At 40.2% G+C, this 17,767-nt stretch overlaps 1 protein-coding gene across 1 annotated transcript in view; it reads right to left on the bottom strand.

The window, feature by feature from the left end:
- The window catches only part of xpr1a (xenotropic and polytropic retrovirus receptor 1a), a 110,553-nt gene that overhangs the window by 88,515 nt on the left and 4,271 nt on the right, over positions 1 to 17,767 (bottom strand). The window contains exon 2 of the mRNA XM_041791819.1: positions 12,645 to 12,696. Within this exon, the coding sequence (XP_041647753.1) occupies positions 12,645 to 12,696 (52 nt within the window). The remainder of the gene's footprint in view (positions 1 to 12,644; positions 12,697 to 17,767) is intronic.

A 17,767-nucleotide genomic window follows, 5' to 3' on the forward strand; every position in this document is an offset into this window, starting at 1 on the left:
TGTTCATGCAACCTGCTGCAGTTTTTTTTAATTTTAGAATAATTATTTCATTAACAGTTAGTGTTTTATTGTTAGTATAAACTTACTACCATTAAAGTGATTTTACTGTGCAGCACTTTGGTAAACTTGAATGTTTTTAAAATGTGCTATATAAATAAAGTGGATTAGATTGGATTGGATTAAAAACTTATATTTGACAAAAAAGCATCTAATCTCCAGTGACACTGTCTCCATCAGGGAAGTATGACACATGTCTCTGTAGTGTTTCATATGTACACAGAGAAGAGCTTTATTAGGAGGAGACAGAGAGAGAGAGAGAGGACAGCATGTAGCTATGTACCTTTGAGTTGGCTCAATAAATTTGGCTCACAAAATATAACAATAATGACAAAATCACTCTGCCAGTCAGGCATTTCAACAGGCATCCCAGATAGTTGTAGTCACCCATATACTAGGTTTTTACCTAGTCTTGTTCATTGTTTTTGTGCATTTTTTAAAAACTTTGATTTCTTTAAAATGGTTACAGAAAATAAATTGTGCTCACCTTCCCCTTTCTACATCTAACTATTTTACTAGAGTAAATGAATCTGATTTTTAATATTTAGTGTGTTATTGTGAGTTTAGTGAACTGTGCCATACACCTGCTATAAACGCTCCATTCCCTCATAGCACATCTAATAACAGTTCGTTGGCGCTGCAGCTTCGAGGGTTGTAGACTGACCTCCACTCCTCTGTGCTCTACTAACCTCTCCTTCAACCTCCTCCCTGATCCAGCCACACCAAAACTCAACACCTCATCATATCATATCCTATATTTGCACCAAGGCTCTTATATCCCCTGCCCTCCCCTTCCCTCTCCCTACTTCTCAAATCCCTTTCCCCTGTTTTGCCAAAACTACATTTGCACCAGTGGAAATCTCATCCTCCCAGACTCCTTTAAAACCTAAAAATACCCTGCCTGAGCCACATCTTAACCTGAACTCCTCACCCTTCCCCAACACCACAACAGATCCTTCTCTCCCCCTTCCCTCCTCACCTCCTCCCCCCTTTCCTCCCCTTCATTCAGGCGAGATCTAATTCACCGATGAATAATGGATGGATGGATAGGAGACTTTCATCTATGGAGGTTCTCTTTCTCTCTCTCTCTTTCTCTTGCGGGATGGCTGTAGTGCTAATGCAGGGCAACATGCATTGGAGATGAGCCCAGGGACCTCCCACTCAGTCTGTTTGTCTGTCTGCTGCCTCAAGGATCTCTTTCTAGCTTTCTGATATTGTCTTTTTCAGACTGGACACTCACAATCCCATTCAATCCTATCCAAATGTGTTTCCTTTTCCTTATTTTTTCTTGATAACCATATCAGACATGAGAAAGAGAGTACCAGCCATCTTTCTTTCGCCTTCATCCAATTACCTATCACCTTTTTTATCGTTCATTACCTTAGTTCGATTAGTGCCTGACCTTGGGATAGTGATCCTGGGTTTGTATTGACCCTGACCCCCCTGGTTCCCTCCTCTCTAACACCGTTAGAAGCCTCATGAAAGGACCAATCTCATGATCCACCTCCCTCGTTTTAATGCTTTGAAGGATCTGTGCTGCTTTAAATCTACTCTGGAAACTCAAACCTGCTCAGGTGAAAAGAAAAATAGATTCTGTTTTATGGATTCTCAAATTCAGGGGGATTTCCTGCTTAAACGGCAATCTTTTATATATATTGGTAGTTCTTTTATCCTAAGATGGCATGATAAATAAGGCAAGATCTTCAGACAACCATAAATGACTCACTATCCCAGAAAAATGGAGTAAAATAAAATGTATAGATCCTCAGGCTACCTTCTTTGAGCCAGTAAATTCCCCTTTATCACACAGAGTCGTCCTGTTCAAATTCTCCATTTAATCTGGTTTGCTTGAATATCTACTTGTATCTCCTTGGTACTACAAATAAAGACAAACCAACCCCCACAAAGAAAAAACAATTAGTGCTACGCTCGAGTACGAGCAGCAGCTTGTCAAAGAGCCCATCAATAATGCAGACTGGTGGGAGACCCCGGCTGACACGCTGTTGTCCTTCTAACCCCCCTGCCTTTCTACCTGTCTGTCTGCTGTCCATCTGTCTCCCCTGCATCCATGCCATCTCTCACCTTCTGAGCTCCTGCCCCGACCTCCGCCATCCTGCCAACATATGCCTGTCCTAAACACACAGAGGTGTGTTTGTTTCTATAGCCGGACTGTTCTGCATGTATCCTTGAGCTTCTGTGTCTGAGGAGACTCACTGTATATTCATTTATTTATTTACTGCGCAAAGATGCATAAAGTTATCCATAATTCATAAAGTCTCCAAGTGTTTACAGTCCCTGAATATGTCTTCTTGGCCTTATTTCTAGTCCTGTTGCATTTTGGAGATTTTTTCCCAAAATTACAGGACAATCCGGCTTTCTGTGCAGTTGATTTTTGAAATGAGCCATCTTTAAGTGGTTGCTCTAGTTTATTTGTTGAGAAACGATCCAGTGTTTGTTTATAGCTTAATACTAGGGATGCACAATACTGGATTTTTGCCAATATCCAATATGTCAATATTTACAAAGTAATTTTTGCCAACACTGATATCGTTACTGATGTCTAACTAAAATTCCACTAATCTTTTGTTTGTACATCCAATATTTGCAGCTAATATTGGCAGATTTTGGAAGCCAAAATATCAGTCGTAAAAATCAGCAGAAATTTTAATATCTGCCAGGTCAGCTATGGGAGCATATTGATCTTAGCTTCGCAATCAGCGAATCAATGGATTACACTGCCAAGATAGTGAGTCCAAGTTAGGTGAACTGCTCTATAACTTCCAAAGCATCTCCAAATGCCTGGATCTTTGTTTTGGCCCAGGAGACGTGGTTTCCTAATGCTTCAGCCTCCTCACTCAGCAAATTAAGAGCCCCCACAAAGACATCTACAGTTTCCGCAAGATCACAGCATCATCAGCAAAGTCCAGATCAGTGATCTGGACACTCCACAGTTCACTGCCCGTTACCCGCCCTATTATCCAGGCCATACAGGTACTGAATAGTGTAATGGCCAAGCCCTGCCTCACCCCAGAATCAACTGGGAAGAAGTCACCTCACTGTACCAGAATATAGGACAGACATCAGCTGGTTGCTAATTTTTTTTGGTACTGATATCATGCCAATAATATTGTGCATCCCTATTTAACACCAATTAGTAGGAATTAGGAGCAATTTCATAATGTGCATACCCTACCTGGGTTGTAAGCTTGGCCAATTAGCTAGCTAAATGGCCAACTAGTGTATTGGTCTTTTTGCTAAAAAAACAACTTGTCAACCACTCTCTCTTCTTGACAGCTCCATCCTTTTATAAAACATGGTCTCTTCTGGCTCATGAAAACCAAGATGGTTACACTTCACATGCTAGACTGATCCCTTCTTAAACAACACCGTGAAACACACATGCCATATGTTCTTAAATCCAACACAGAGAACAACCAGAAAGGCAACTAGAAGAAAGTTTGTGTCAGTTTTCTGTGTTCTTCTTCTCTCTTTTGGTGCAATACAGCGCCACGTACAGGCTTGGTATATGCACTACAGCGTTTTCAGTGGTTCTGTGCTTACAAGGAAATTTCCTGAAACAATCCCGTCTTTACGGAAAACCTTTTCAAAACCAAACAGCAATATATCATTTTCCTCTCCGTGTTGACAGGGCCTTAGACACTGGTCTGGTTCAGACAATAGTGCCGCTGCAGCTCAGTCTCAGCTAATGACAGGCCTGCTAGAGTCATTAGCTGGGACACAACAACAACTCATTAGTTGTATACAACTTACCCTTTCCCGTAACTATCACATAATCATGCCAAAGCAGGGCGATGGAAGTGCGACAACACTGTTATCTGTTGCAGAAAGCTTTCCATGTTGCTCTCAGTGCTAACTGTGATGAAGATATGTGTTGGTCTGGCTCACTCCTAGCTAACGTTAGGCCAGCAGCCGTTGTAGACAAGCACAACAAGTAACCCTTTCCCCTTTAACTATCACACACTCATGCTGTAGCGGGTTAGCAGAGGAGCAAAAACACCATTTCTGTTACAGAAAGCTTTTAGTGTTGCTGTCTTCACTTGTTTTAATAAAGAAATGTCCAGTTTTGACAAAGTGCTGCTGTGACTTAGTCAGAGCCAATCGCGACATGAGCAGCCAGCATACACAAGCATTTACACAACAAGTTACCTTTTCCCCCTCAACTATGAAACAGAGGCTAAAGCTATATCTGAGGTATTTAGAGCAGTGGAGGCAGCCATTAGCAGTCCCCCTAAACTCCACCCATAGTGCAACTCTATGTATGGCTCTAGTTAACACAGTGGAGGCAGCCATTAGCGACGACATTCAGTTCAAGCAAACACAACTCGGTTATGTTAGGGCTTTGGAAGTAGGGTCACTCAGTCAGTTAGTCAATCAGTCACTATATGGGCAGAACCATATGTAAAGACACTATTTTTTGAAAGGAGACAGAAAAATAGATTCAGGTTTTCTTTTCTGTATCAAAATGACAGAAATCAGAACAATGTTCCTTGCATGGCGACGAGGAAAGACTGAGGGGAACATACAACAGTAATAACAGCTGCTGTTCCACTATACACGCCAGCAGAATAATAATCAGCTCTGGATCACCCAGGCTTTGACTAACCTGTTATCATGTTGGTCAACTGCAGCAGACAAAATGGGCGGTGAGCGAACGACACAAAAGGAGGAAAATAGCAGAATATGCGCTGGGCGAGAGGTGTGGTTAAGGTTATTGTGGTTTTGAACCTTGTTTCAGCTCTGTTAAGCTGATCAGGTAAGATGGCTCACACAGAGACAAAGACAGCTGTTGGATGAGAGCATGCAGAGCTGGAAAAGATGCAATAATCAGGGGATTTACTGGTGTGCTTTAATCCATACAGGGTCAAATTAGAAGGAGGAAATTTTGTTAGGAGAAAATATCGGAATAAGAGCCAAATTGACAGAGAAAAGGCAGCTGTGATGCTGGTTTCTGAACATCTGGGCTAAACCAGGCAATTAAAGGAAATTTTGTTGTTATACTCAGAACATCTCTCAAAATAATGACATGGCAAAGTCCTTATTGTAATAATAAAAGTATTTTTGAAACAAGCCATGCCCTCTCAGTCAGCATGTGTATATTTATTGGATGAAGGTCTGGGTATACTGTAAGTAATATTTTTTTACTGGTTTATCCTCAATACCCACCCCCTTATTCTCAATGAGAAATCGTGACCCAAATTTTTGTATTTTGTGTTAAATTATGCAGTTTGGACCTTAGAACAAAACATGAAGGAACAAAGAAGCAAAACAGAAGTGTACTGTAGACTCTCTTCAATATCTTTTTTCAAAGCACACATCTTTGACCCACTGAAAGTAGCTCCAGAGCCCACTTTTGTGTCCTGAACCACCTGTTGAGACCCACTATAGTAAAGGCCGGGCTTTCACATTACTTTGAAACCAAAACTTTCTATCAAGAAATGAAAAAAATGGATAAGTGTCAATTTAGTGTTCAACTTCATTATTTTTATTCTTCTAATCAGAGTCAAGAAATGATACAAACAAAGGTATGGTGTAAAATAAACAAAAAATAGGCACAGAAACTGTGACTCTGAGTTACATCCAATGGCACCCTTTAATATTCAATTACTTCTTTTTGTTTCATTATCATTGACCATTATTCTCATACACTATCTATTTTTCTTTAAAAAATGCAAAGTGTGTAAACTAGATTGTTCGCCTGACTACTTAAACGCAGCCTGCCTAGGATTGCCTTGCTTCCAAATCAAACACAACAGGGTGCATTTAAGGACTGTTATTCAGCCATCTCTTGCCCTGCATTCATTAGAAACAGGAGGTCAGGAATCATGGGTGTCACCCATACTTGTGAGAGATGCATCAACAAAGTTATTATTATCACTATTATTATTTGAAGACTCTGCACCAGCAATGGCCAGGGCCAGAGGCTGGAGGCATTATGTTTCCGGGATGTCTTTCAATCTACTTGTCAACATAATATCTCAATAATATATCTGTTTTGTTTTGTTTTTGACTTTGCAAAAATTTCAAGTCTGTCTCAGGGAAGAACTGATTTGATTTTGGAGGTCAGAGGTCAAGGGTCAAGGTCAGTGGTCATGGTCATCTCTTGCTTGTAAATGCGATACCTCAATAACGCCTTGGAAGATTTTGTTTAGACTTTGCAAACGTGTCCATTATGAGTCAAGGATGAACTGATTTGATTTGGAGCTCCCTGTGTCCTCAAATGTTGTGCACACAGTCATTCAAGAAAGCATTGAGGTAGTTCAGCGAAATCTGGCAGAACTTCACTTGGACTTGAGAGAGAACTGATTAGATTTTGAAGGTCAAAGGGCACTGGGACCTAAAATATGTTGATCTTACCATACTGTAGTCTCTTAGGAGATATTTCTTTTTATACATGTAAGAAGGGATGCCCAAAGACAAAGGGAGAATACTTGTGCTAGCCTTTTGGATCAAATTAGCCTTTCTTACCAGGTACAGATTAGATTTTGCCAGCTGACTAAAAACAGAAGTTTGGATCCAAGTTATTCCCATGGTCAAATGTACAAGTAAGCTTCCTCCTTCACTTCACCTTCCTCACTTAGCATTTCAACTTTTTTAGGTCTTGGCATGGCAAAACACTGTCCAAATTACTTCCCAAACACTAAGGCTCAATGGCCCAGCCCATGATGTTACCTTTACAAAAAAAGAAAGGCTTGAACAATTTTAAGGGGAGGGGGTTTACATTTTGAATTACCAATATATCAAATTTGATTAAATTTGATACCGTACCTATATTGCCTATGTAGCAGCTTTGCGAACTAAGCTTTAGCTACATTAGCTCTGTAAGCTACATAGCTACATATCTCTGTTATCTATAGCCAAGTAAGCTTTAGCAAACGTAGCTTAAGCTTAAGGCTACACAGATAGCATGGATACACAGCTGCTCAGTGAGCTTCACTTTAGCTACATTATCTACGTAGCTCTGTTAACTATGTAGCTTTCGCTGCCAACAGAGCTAGCTTAACTACCCTGGCCGCGTTAGAATGTTTAAATGGAGGACTGTTTGCTCAGCTTAATTAAACATTTCGTAATTTGTTGTTGAAGGTCAGATTTTTGACTAACTTTTGGTATCCTAACGGTTACCTTAACCCTTACCCAAAACGGAATTTAATCTGATTTTATTTAGGAAAATTTAGTCTGTGTTTCCTTCCTGAGATATAAAGGCTCTCAGATGAATGGCCGTAAGAGTAGCAGACAGAAATGAACGGTGTGCAGCCAGACTGTCTGGGAGAGATGGGCTATGACATGCAGGACAGGAGCCATAGGCTGGAATGCCAAGGAACAGCCTCTGCACATGCACTAAAATAACCACAGAGCTACTGGTGAACCAGGGTTATTTTATTTACTTTTGTTTAAGGTTTTCCTCTTTTCCTCCTCATATCTTCTCATTCAATCCATATATTTGGAGTATGTATGTTTGATTTTTACAGAATTTGAAGCATTGTGTAAGACTGGTTTTGACGTTCGCTTTAGAGAAACTTTGTCATTACTACCACAAATCCTGTGATGTCCACATTGCAACCATATTGCACAGTGTATTGTTTCTAAACATAACCTTGTTATGCAGTCAGCAGTTTTGGTTTGCTCAGCAGAATACATGCAAAGAGCAAAATATTTGCATTTCAATGTGCTGTATAATGAGACTGACAGTGTGTGGGCTGAATGAGACATCACAGTGATGAAGAAAACATTCTGATACCAAGAACCTGGGCGATACAAAAACAGAATTAAATATCTTATCAGATTAGACATTTTGCAGTTTCACTTACAGCCTTATCTCGTCTTTCATGGGGCATGACTCCAAATGTAAAAGTTTAATTCAGGACAAAAAGAAACATGCTGTTTGGGTTTCACAAAATACGGGTGACTACCTCAACATTTTCGTCAATATCTTCATGTATCTGTTTTGATGAAAAATGGTAGAGCAATTCTTCACCACACAAAGAAGCACTGCCAGCTATTTTCACACCACTGCTTTTGTATAGTTATTGATTTGGCTGCATAAAACATGAAAGCCCTGAAGAGATCAGGCAAGCTGACAGTCAAGCCACAAGGCAGTAGTTAAGCTTAGGGTGGACATTTCCTCTAGAAGGAGCTTTCACAGAAATGATGCAAACAGTCTTCCCTCTCCTTTTGTCTGATTGGGTCATCTCTGACATGCAGACCCTGTGACTCAGACGTAAATCCATTCTCTGGAGCAGTAAGTCAATAATGTAGCACCCCACACCCCGTCTTGGACAACATGTGTGTCTGTATGCGTTTAAGCCCCACCCTTATTCCCAGGGTGAAGCCAACGTTGCCTTCATTGCCATCTTCCCACAACTCCTCCTTTCCTCCAGTCCAGCCCAGATACCATCAAAGCAGGATTTACAGAGAAGCAGAATGAGGGACACAGTGAATGGAGGCATGAATGAACGAGAGAGGGAGTAAATGAATGACTTACAGAGGAGAACCTCTTTTTCAGGATTACAGAGAAGCATGTATGGCATGGCATGTAGAGCAGAACATTGTTGCAGATAGTGTTACATTCACACTCATGTATCCTGTTAAAGCTGTGTTTATTACCCCAGCCATTGTTCTCATATCTCTCCAATAACCAGCTGACTAATTTAATTAGTTTTCTTATAACTCATTGTAATGTTGGCACAAAGGGGGGGGCAGAGGTTCAACCAGCTGTCCTCTCTGTTGTTTGCCGGATTCACACAGCACACACACAGGTGTGTGTTAATTACATCTACACAGAGACCAATCAGGAGACATGAGAGAAACAACAAAGGATTTAAATGAGGGATGAAGCCTTATATGTAGAAGCAGAGCTATGCTACTGTAGGTTTGTCTCTGCAAGTCTGTTTGAAATTAAATATAAAATTCAAGAATGAAAACTTTATAAAGCACATTTAAAAAAATTCAAGTTCACCAAAGTGTTGCATAATAAAAGCACAAAAATAGAACACAAGCAGCAGAATAACAGGAGGAAGAAATGAATGCGAAAATGAACAACATAAAATCAATGCAAGGAATTGAAAACACATTATAAAGACATAAAAACAAAAAAAGGCACAAAAACAAAATGATGAAGAAATTAAAAGACATAAAATGACAGAGATCACACAACTTCCATGCTGAATAAAAAGCCAAAAAATAAAAATGAGTTTTAAGATGTGTTTTAAAAGGCTGGGGGATGTTTTGATATCAGGAGGTATATTGTTCCACTGAGAAGATGAAGCTCAGTCACCTTGTGTTTTTGATCTGATTTTTGGGACAATGAGGTGAAGCTGATCAGCAGACCTCAGGGATCACCAGGGGGTGTTTGCATTTAAAAGGACAGAAATGTTGTGGCGTGCTGACCCATTAAAGATTTCAAAACTAACCAAAATTTTAAAAAAGAATTCTAAAATGAACGGGGAGTCGGTGGAGGGACGCCTTGCTTGGGCTGACCTGTTCATGTGTTTTTGTATCTGATAAAAAATGAGCAGCACCATTTTGGACCAACTGTGTATGTGCAAGAGAAGCCTGATTCACACTGATGTACAGTGCATTACAGTAGTCCAACCATGTAGAAATACAAGTATGAATCACTCACTCAACGTCATTGAAAGATAAAACTCGATATAATCGTGGATAAGAGGACTTAACAGAATGTATTTGTTGATCCAATATAAAATCATGTCAACCTTTACACCAAGATTAAAAACTGTAGGTTTAAAGTAAGGTAACAGGGGGTCCGGGTTCCTGAGGTGTAACCCCGGCTGCCCTAGGGCCAAAAATTATCAGTTCAGTTTTGTTTTCGTTAAAATTCAAAAAGCTCAGAGTCATCCAGTCTTTAAGACAGTCTAGCAGATGTTTAGAAGAGCGGGCAACATTTCTTTTAATCAACAGGTAAATTTGTGTGTCATCTGCATAAAGATGGTAAGGTCTTCTATGTTTTTTAAAAGTTGATTCAAGAGGTAGAAGTTAAAAGGAGAAAAGACGGGACCAAGAATAGAACCTTGGGGAACTCCATAGGGGTAGGGGGGCACAAGAAGAGACACAGTCATCCATGATCAGCATATATTGATTATCTCTTCACTACAAGTTTCTTTTTTGTTCCAATAAAACATGTCTTGGATGAACCACAGTGCTACACAGAACACAACATGATAGATAATTACATTTAATGGAAAGATCAAATATGTGTGCTACATAAATGTTACACTACTTTTGTTCACAGCCTAACAGTCTGACAAAGATATGCATGCAGAGGTCCTGACAGAAGCTTTGAAGTGCTGCCTGTTCAGCGCTGTATCTCTTAAATACAGCTCTATTAGGTGCAGCAGGGTGTCCAGCGAGAGAGCAGAGTGGTTATAACCCAGTAAATTCCCTCAGGCAAAAAGAAGCATCTCCTGAATACCAAAAATGCCGTTTTTTCTAATGAATGAGGCAGGACGAGAGATAGAGAGAGCGACAGAGAGAGAGAGAGAGAAAGAGAGAGAGAGTGAGGCTCAGCTCTAAATCACATCCTCATAACTGATCCATTACTAGGAACCAATTAAATTTTATGATCAAGGTTTGAAACTGTGATAAAGTGTTAACTATCAATTTCAAATTGTTTAAACATGTAATGGTAACATTAAACATTCACACGGCTTTTCCTAAGTTTACAAATTCAAAAGTAAAAAAAAACTATAGTAATGTAGACTATAGTAATATAACTATAATAATATATAACTAATATTGTTCTAGCCCAGTTGCTTTCAGAAATGGCTGTTTGGATCTGGTGGCTGTGACAGAAAAAAGTGCTGCAGTAAGTTTGGATTTTATAACACCTACTAATCTGGTTTGTCTTATGAAAAGTCAACAAAGCCTGAGCCACAGGAGAGAGAGCTACACAGGACTGTTTGTCTTCTGCCGATTTCATTACAGCCTCTCTTGCTCTCACATAAAATACACCAAAAATAAAGACATCTGTCCGATATAGCCAATGCTTTCTCCTTTCCTTAAAACAAATGCCATTGCTGTTGGCCGCTTGGTGTTTTGAAAACATCCATTACTGTGTCAAAAAAGGTGTGAAAAGCACACAAATCAATCCATCTCAGAGGGGAATGTTAAAACGTCACAATAGTACCAGATGACTGACGTAGAGTGATTTATGCTGATTGATCAATCCTGTCTCTGTGAATAGGACACCTTCACCTATCTCCCGACAGGCTGACAGAGGCAGAGCAGCGACCCACCGCTCAGACCTGAGACAGGACCTGATTTATCATCCATGTTGAGGTGTGAGCGGTGCTAACAGCCTCTGGAGACAGTTTTCAAACAATACACTCAGCTCTCATGTTATCACCGAACAAGACCTGGATGCAGTAGAAGCATAAACAGCTTTTTTTAACTAACTGAGTACTTTAGGTGATTAATCCTGAGGCTGTCTCCTCATGACAACTACAACCAAAATACAGTCAACAAAGGGAAACTGATCTTTGCACCTAAAGCTGACTCACGCTCACACAAACCTGTCATCCACACACTCAGTGGCTCTGTTCTTTGAGTCTCATTAACAGGATCCCATCACACTCTCTTACACATCAAGACCACTTAACTGTAACCGAGCTCTGGCACTGGCAGACACACAGGCACGAGCATACAGTACACGCTGATCCGATCACAAACACAGGCATGTAAACATGTTAGAGGTCAGTTTTTACAGCAATTATTTTATCAAACACTTCATGACTGAGCTTCCATTCTGCAGCTAAAGAAAGTTGTTTACCTCCACAAGTGGGTATCTAAAATAAAATCGAATAGCTTACATTCTTTCCCTCCACATGCATAACTCAGTCTAATGCCAAAGATTAATTATAGCTACTGGCCTTCCTTATCTTTGCTGTCGAGCAGAAACACCCAGCACGGCTGGTCATTGAACTCCAGCTCTACTCTGCCACGTGGGTTACTGAAACTCTGTTGTTTGAAGATCTCAATGTAAGGAAAGCTCCAGGACTCTGTCTCACATTTTGTGAATCTGATCAACCTTCATGAAGTGCCTGTCATACCTTATGAAGGTCAATCACACAATAAATATGTGAGCATAAAGTGAGAGATTTTTTACATTCTCTTTCAGTTTCACCCTCCTCCACTGCACCTGTCACACATTCAGGAGTGCAGAGATTTCTTTTCAACATTTGACTTCACCAGGAGTGCAAAGCATCTTTTAAAGCAAAGCAGACAAACAACATGTGACTTTTTCCCCATCATAAAACTTTTAACTTCACCTCACCTCTGTTTCAACTCCTTTTTACCATCCATTATTGAATGCTGATCAAAAACCTAATGATGTTGAAGGTAATCGTTTAAAGATTGGCCCTGGTCTGGTTGAATCATAGTATGAGAGTGAGTGGCAGCATGAGAGCCATGATTTCCTCCTATTTTTAGCAGATGAAGAGCTGTTATTCTGGGGATGCCCAAACAGGCCCCGAGCAGGGAGCACTGAGTACAGAAGTGCGTGTCTGTGAGGGAGACTCTGTTTGTCTGCGTTTGCTCACAGGGAGTCTCCTTACCTTCTATGGACGGGGCTTGGTCCTGGGCTGCATACAGCATATCCTTGAATGCCTGATGAGAAAATAAGAAAAAAAAGCACACATTACCTCCCACAGAAATTGCATTTTAAATATAAATATTTAGTACAAGTAACAAGTGTCTACAGTGCACCATGAGGCATGATGCAACTGTCAGCTCCATCTGTGTTTCTAACAGCACTTAAACCATCTGAAGCCATTTGAGAGCCATTAACTAAACTCTTGTTCTCCATATGGGAGGATTACAGCAACGGCCCGCAGCTGTTAACATAATGAACTACGCACAAACCCCCAGGTTTAAATCATCTCATTTACTCCAACTTACTGGTTACACAAACATGTGAAAGCTCAAACAAGTTAGAACTTACAGGTGCAAAAACAACACATTTTGGTGGTCCTCATAGACTGTTAAAAACAATCATGTCCCTAAAGTCTTATTGGTGTCACCTTGTGGTTTCTGAAGAGGGGTCTGCAGTCACGGTTTCAAAAATAAGGCTTCCAACCAAAGTTTGATCAATCTAGAAACAGGCAATGAGATGATGCCAAGACAGAACGCAACCCCAAACAGCTAGAGCTACAGACTATGAAACATGGATGTAGTCACACAGCTGACCTGTCTGTCGGTTCAGCTACAGCTCTAAAACTCTTATTATGAAAGTATTCAGAATTGATTGGGTTTTTACAAATCCTCCTTGTACAGTGTTTAACAATGATGAAATGAGCTATTGAGACCAAAGCATTCATTTCAAGACAGCCTGGCAGCAGACTGTAGATCTCAGACACCCCTTCTCTCAGACTGTTACGGTGAGACACCGTCTGTCAGAAAGGAAGTGCCCTAATTTGCCAGGACAACGTATTTTCAGTTTTATTTATTTTTTATTTTTTAAATTAAACTGTATTCAGAAACAAAGTCTGGCAGTTAAATTCATGAAATAACCACACTGTAAACATTGCAGACTAAGCAAAATTTCATATATAAACAGAGAAAAAAGATTATATTATGTTTTAGAAGCACAAACGTAAACAGTGGTTCACTTAGCTTTGTCAGTTTTACCTAAAGCTAATGTAGTTATACTCGCTACGTAGTTAACATTACTACATATGTCAATGTAAGTGCTAAGTTTGCAATGTGAGCTTCAGCAAACATAGCAAAAGCCAACATAGCTACGTAGCTTTGTCCATATAGACATCCACAAGCTTCATGTGCTTAAGCTTTAGCTACATTAGCTATGTAGCTACATTATCTACATATCTTATGCATCTTATGGAGCTATGTAAGCTATGTTTTTGGCCATTAGAATGTTTTCATTGAAGACAACCTTTTTTCCTTGCATGCAAACTGTTTACTCAACTTTACTAATCATTTCATAGCAAGGTTTTGCAGGTCAGGTTTTTAACTTTTAACTTTTGCTATCGTAACCCTTACCCTAACCCAGTGGTTCCCAAAGTGGGCCGTGGGCCCTGAGCTGCCCAGCTGGCATTCCCCATGTCAACTAGCAATCTTAACAACTGCACTTTAACTAGCTGAGTGCAATACCCTGATTATGATCACCAAACAATCCATCCACAAGTATATTTATGAAGGGCAGACAGCAGACCACCACAGACCATTGCTTTTAATCTTCAAGAAAGAGCCAAAAACCTTCAAGAAAACACTTCAGTGTAGTCAAACTAAACAATCCCTGTGATTTAAAACTGTGTTTCCCAACCATTTTCCCTGGTGCCCCCCCCCCCCCCCACATGTACCTAAGAAAAGCAGAGCCCCCCCAGGACCCAAGAGATAAGAAAAGTGACACGTTACCATCAAAAATCAACATAGATTATAATTGTTTCACTGATAAAATCCTTAAAAAGCCCTATGCATGCTTTTCTTACCTAAAGACTTTTTCATAAACAACTTAATAACTGCTTTTTCATAGTTTTAGTCAATATTTGCATATCTAATTTTGGCAACCTCAGAATAGAGAAAGCCCCCCCCCCCCCAAGATCTTTGTTTTCAGTTGGATTTAAACAGAATTTTTGATTTTATGAAAGTTTCCACAGTTTAGTTTGAAATTAAAATAAAGTTAAGTAAAACCAAGAAAAAAATGTATAAGTAAAACTGAGTTGATACAACTTAAAATTTCTAAGTACCTGCTCTTAACTCTTTGGGGATAACTCAAAAAATGTACTAACACTTCTTCAAAAGCAGGGGCAGCTTGAATGTAACTAGCCAATCATCATGGTGACTCTTTGTTTCAAAGTAGCATAATCCAACATTGAAGTGTTTTCTCTTGGTATGTCTTTGATGCTGTTACTGTCACTTTTAATTATTATTTGGAAAGTCTTGAGTTTAACAGACATGTACTTTTTATGAAACACTTCTGTGTAATTAAAACAGCAGACTGGGAAAACAGAGAGAGTGATGGAGAGCCAAAAAGACCATTTGACAGACACAAGAAAAGATAGCTGCTGTGCTTTAATGAGTTTGCTTTTCTGCAATAAGACTGATGTGGAAGATAATGGAAACTGACAGATAATTGTACACTGGCTCAGCTGACATATCAGTGGCAATCTGAAAAAAGGCAGGGACTGAATCCCCTTTCTCAGTGAAGATTTTCTTAAAACTAAATTGCTTCAGTCAAACTGAAAAAATATCTGACAATAAGCATGAAGTTACTCAGATATTAAATTAGAAGTTACAGTTTATTTTTCTGGTGTATTACCAGTGAAATCTGCAGCATAGGGTTAGGGTTAGCGTGTGATAAACTACAGTCTTCTCAGTAAATAAAATCTGTCATCCAGATCTGACCACCTGCATGTTTTCCTGACTTGTACTCAGATCAAACGGCTCTCTCTGTCCAGGTTTCCATGTAACCTTCTGCTTTTGTAACCCAGCAGTGAGAGGGCAGTCTGAGTAATTCTGTGTGGGTGGAAACCACTCAGAAACTGCTGTACACGAGCAGCAGCCTGCACTGTTGATACTTCAGTCCTTGTGTTAGTTACATGTACAATGAGACTGTAGTGTAATCACAGAGGTCAGTACATTTGTGGGTAATATTGTTTTTAGCAGTCTCATAAAGGTCATAAAAACTCTGCACATGCACATCAAGAGCATGTTCCAAACCTGGGTGACCTCTACTGAGCTGAAAGGCACCTCTCTGACTAATAGGTGGGAAATAGACGTTTCAGATTCAGACAGGGAGCCATCGCCATGGTGATGGCAGTGATGAGAGAGGGGGTGTGGGGCAGCTCTTTGGGGAATTGGGATAAACCTGCAGCCTAAACAGTAATCAGTGGTGAAACCTGTAGACAATAACTAAGCCAAGCCTAATGGGCCATCAGTTTGAATGGGGATGCATTAGTGTGATGATGATACACACACAGTAAACCAGAGTTGCAGAGTTAAATCCCTGTGTCCACTGACTCTGCAGAGAGTGCAGTCAGCCTGATCCTTTAATAGCAGCGACATGTTGAGTGGACAAAAACAAAATATTTGTGTTCTGCATGGTCAAATCCTTCCTCTAGGATACTTGAGGTCTCTCTCTGTGCTTGAGGAGATCACACAGTGTGCATTATTAACCTGAAGAGGTCTCAGTCTCCAAGAGAAAGCCAGTAATGGATCACTTGAATCAGGGTCTGAGTGGATCCCTGCTTGTGGAAAGAGAAGTGGAGAGGATGCAGGGAGGAGAGGGAAGGGAGTGGGGGAGTCTGGTCGGGGACCAGATGTCCTCCCGGTGGGGGAGGAACGATGAGGTGAGGATGGAAGGAAGGAGGGAGGTATAGGAAAGGGAGTTTCTCAGCAGTTATCATGCCATGCCTGTGGTACACATAATGTTGATATTGTTGAACATGCTTATAAATCACAGCTTCATAGCACAAATTATAGATGATGTGAGCAATATTATATATATTTTATATATCATTCCCATTATGTCTGCAGCAATACAAAGCTCACAGGCCTGTTTAAGACATTTAAACTACATTACTCTGATTAATAAGAGAGGGGCAAGGCTTGCCCTTTGAACAAGCAACCATCACTCACTGACATCACACAGGCACCTGCTTTCCTTGTATAATATCACTCTGCTAGTTTGAATTGTAAATGTAAGTCTCCACATGCGCTATCCTCCTCCTCATCTGAGCTTACACGAGTGATTAGACTGCAGAGGTAAATGCATAAGTGGCCTTGTTCTGTCGCCCACACACCTGCATCTATATCTCTCGCTCTTTCTATACACCTCAAATGCTCAGTATAATTTCAGAATACATCTAAATTCAACAGTTGCCAAGCCTTTTATCACTACACAACTTACATCATGTAAGACAAGGAAGTTTGATCTACAAGATAAACCCTCAAGCGATAAAATACAGTTTTTTTCAGTCAGACTTTACTGAAACAGCTTTTAGGAATACTTTTGATCTTAATATTAATGTATTTAAGAAAAAGAATAAAAGAATAAAAATTCTTCCCCTGTGTACAAACCTACATCCCCTGCCCTTTAGCACAAGCCTCTGGACATGCACACCTCCATAACAAGTAGCTCATTAGCATATAGGTTTATAACTACAATCCCATAGGATGAAGCAAACACCTAATTAGCCCATCACTCAATCTCCTTGTCAATCCATCCATGGTGAAATGGAGTGCCCTGCTAACTAAAGACTGCTTTCTGCTGGTACGGCCACTTTGCCGCATCCTTCTCATCTGCATAGAAACGGGCTGACCAATCTAAATAGACAGCACACAGTTCACCACACAATAGAGCGCTCTAAAAAAAGAGAGTGAAAAGCGGGCAGTAGGTTAATTAAACCAACTGGCACACAAAGGCAAGAATATCACTTCAAAACACAGTGAAATGGGATGCAGGCAGCCGCTGATACAGCAAGGGAGGAAGTGTCATTTTATGGCATGGAGGATGGGAAAAGACGTGCTAATGGAATAATTTGCCAGAGTGTTATTTATTAGACATAACTGTGTTACAATGCAGTTTAGAGCTGGCTGCAGAGGCCCCTGCTACACCTATAGCAGGATGAGTGCATGTCAGGTTGATTTTGATGTCTATATATGTACTATATATGGACTGCTGCTTGTATATTGCAGCCCAGCAGCATATAGCCTTTGC

The sequence above is a fragment of the Cheilinus undulatus genome, linkage group 7 (assembly GCF_018320785.1).
Source record: "Cheilinus undulatus linkage group 7, ASM1832078v1, whole genome shotgun sequence".
Taxonomy (NCBI): domain Eukaryota; kingdom Metazoa; phylum Chordata; class Actinopteri; order Labriformes; family Labridae; genus Cheilinus; species Cheilinus undulatus.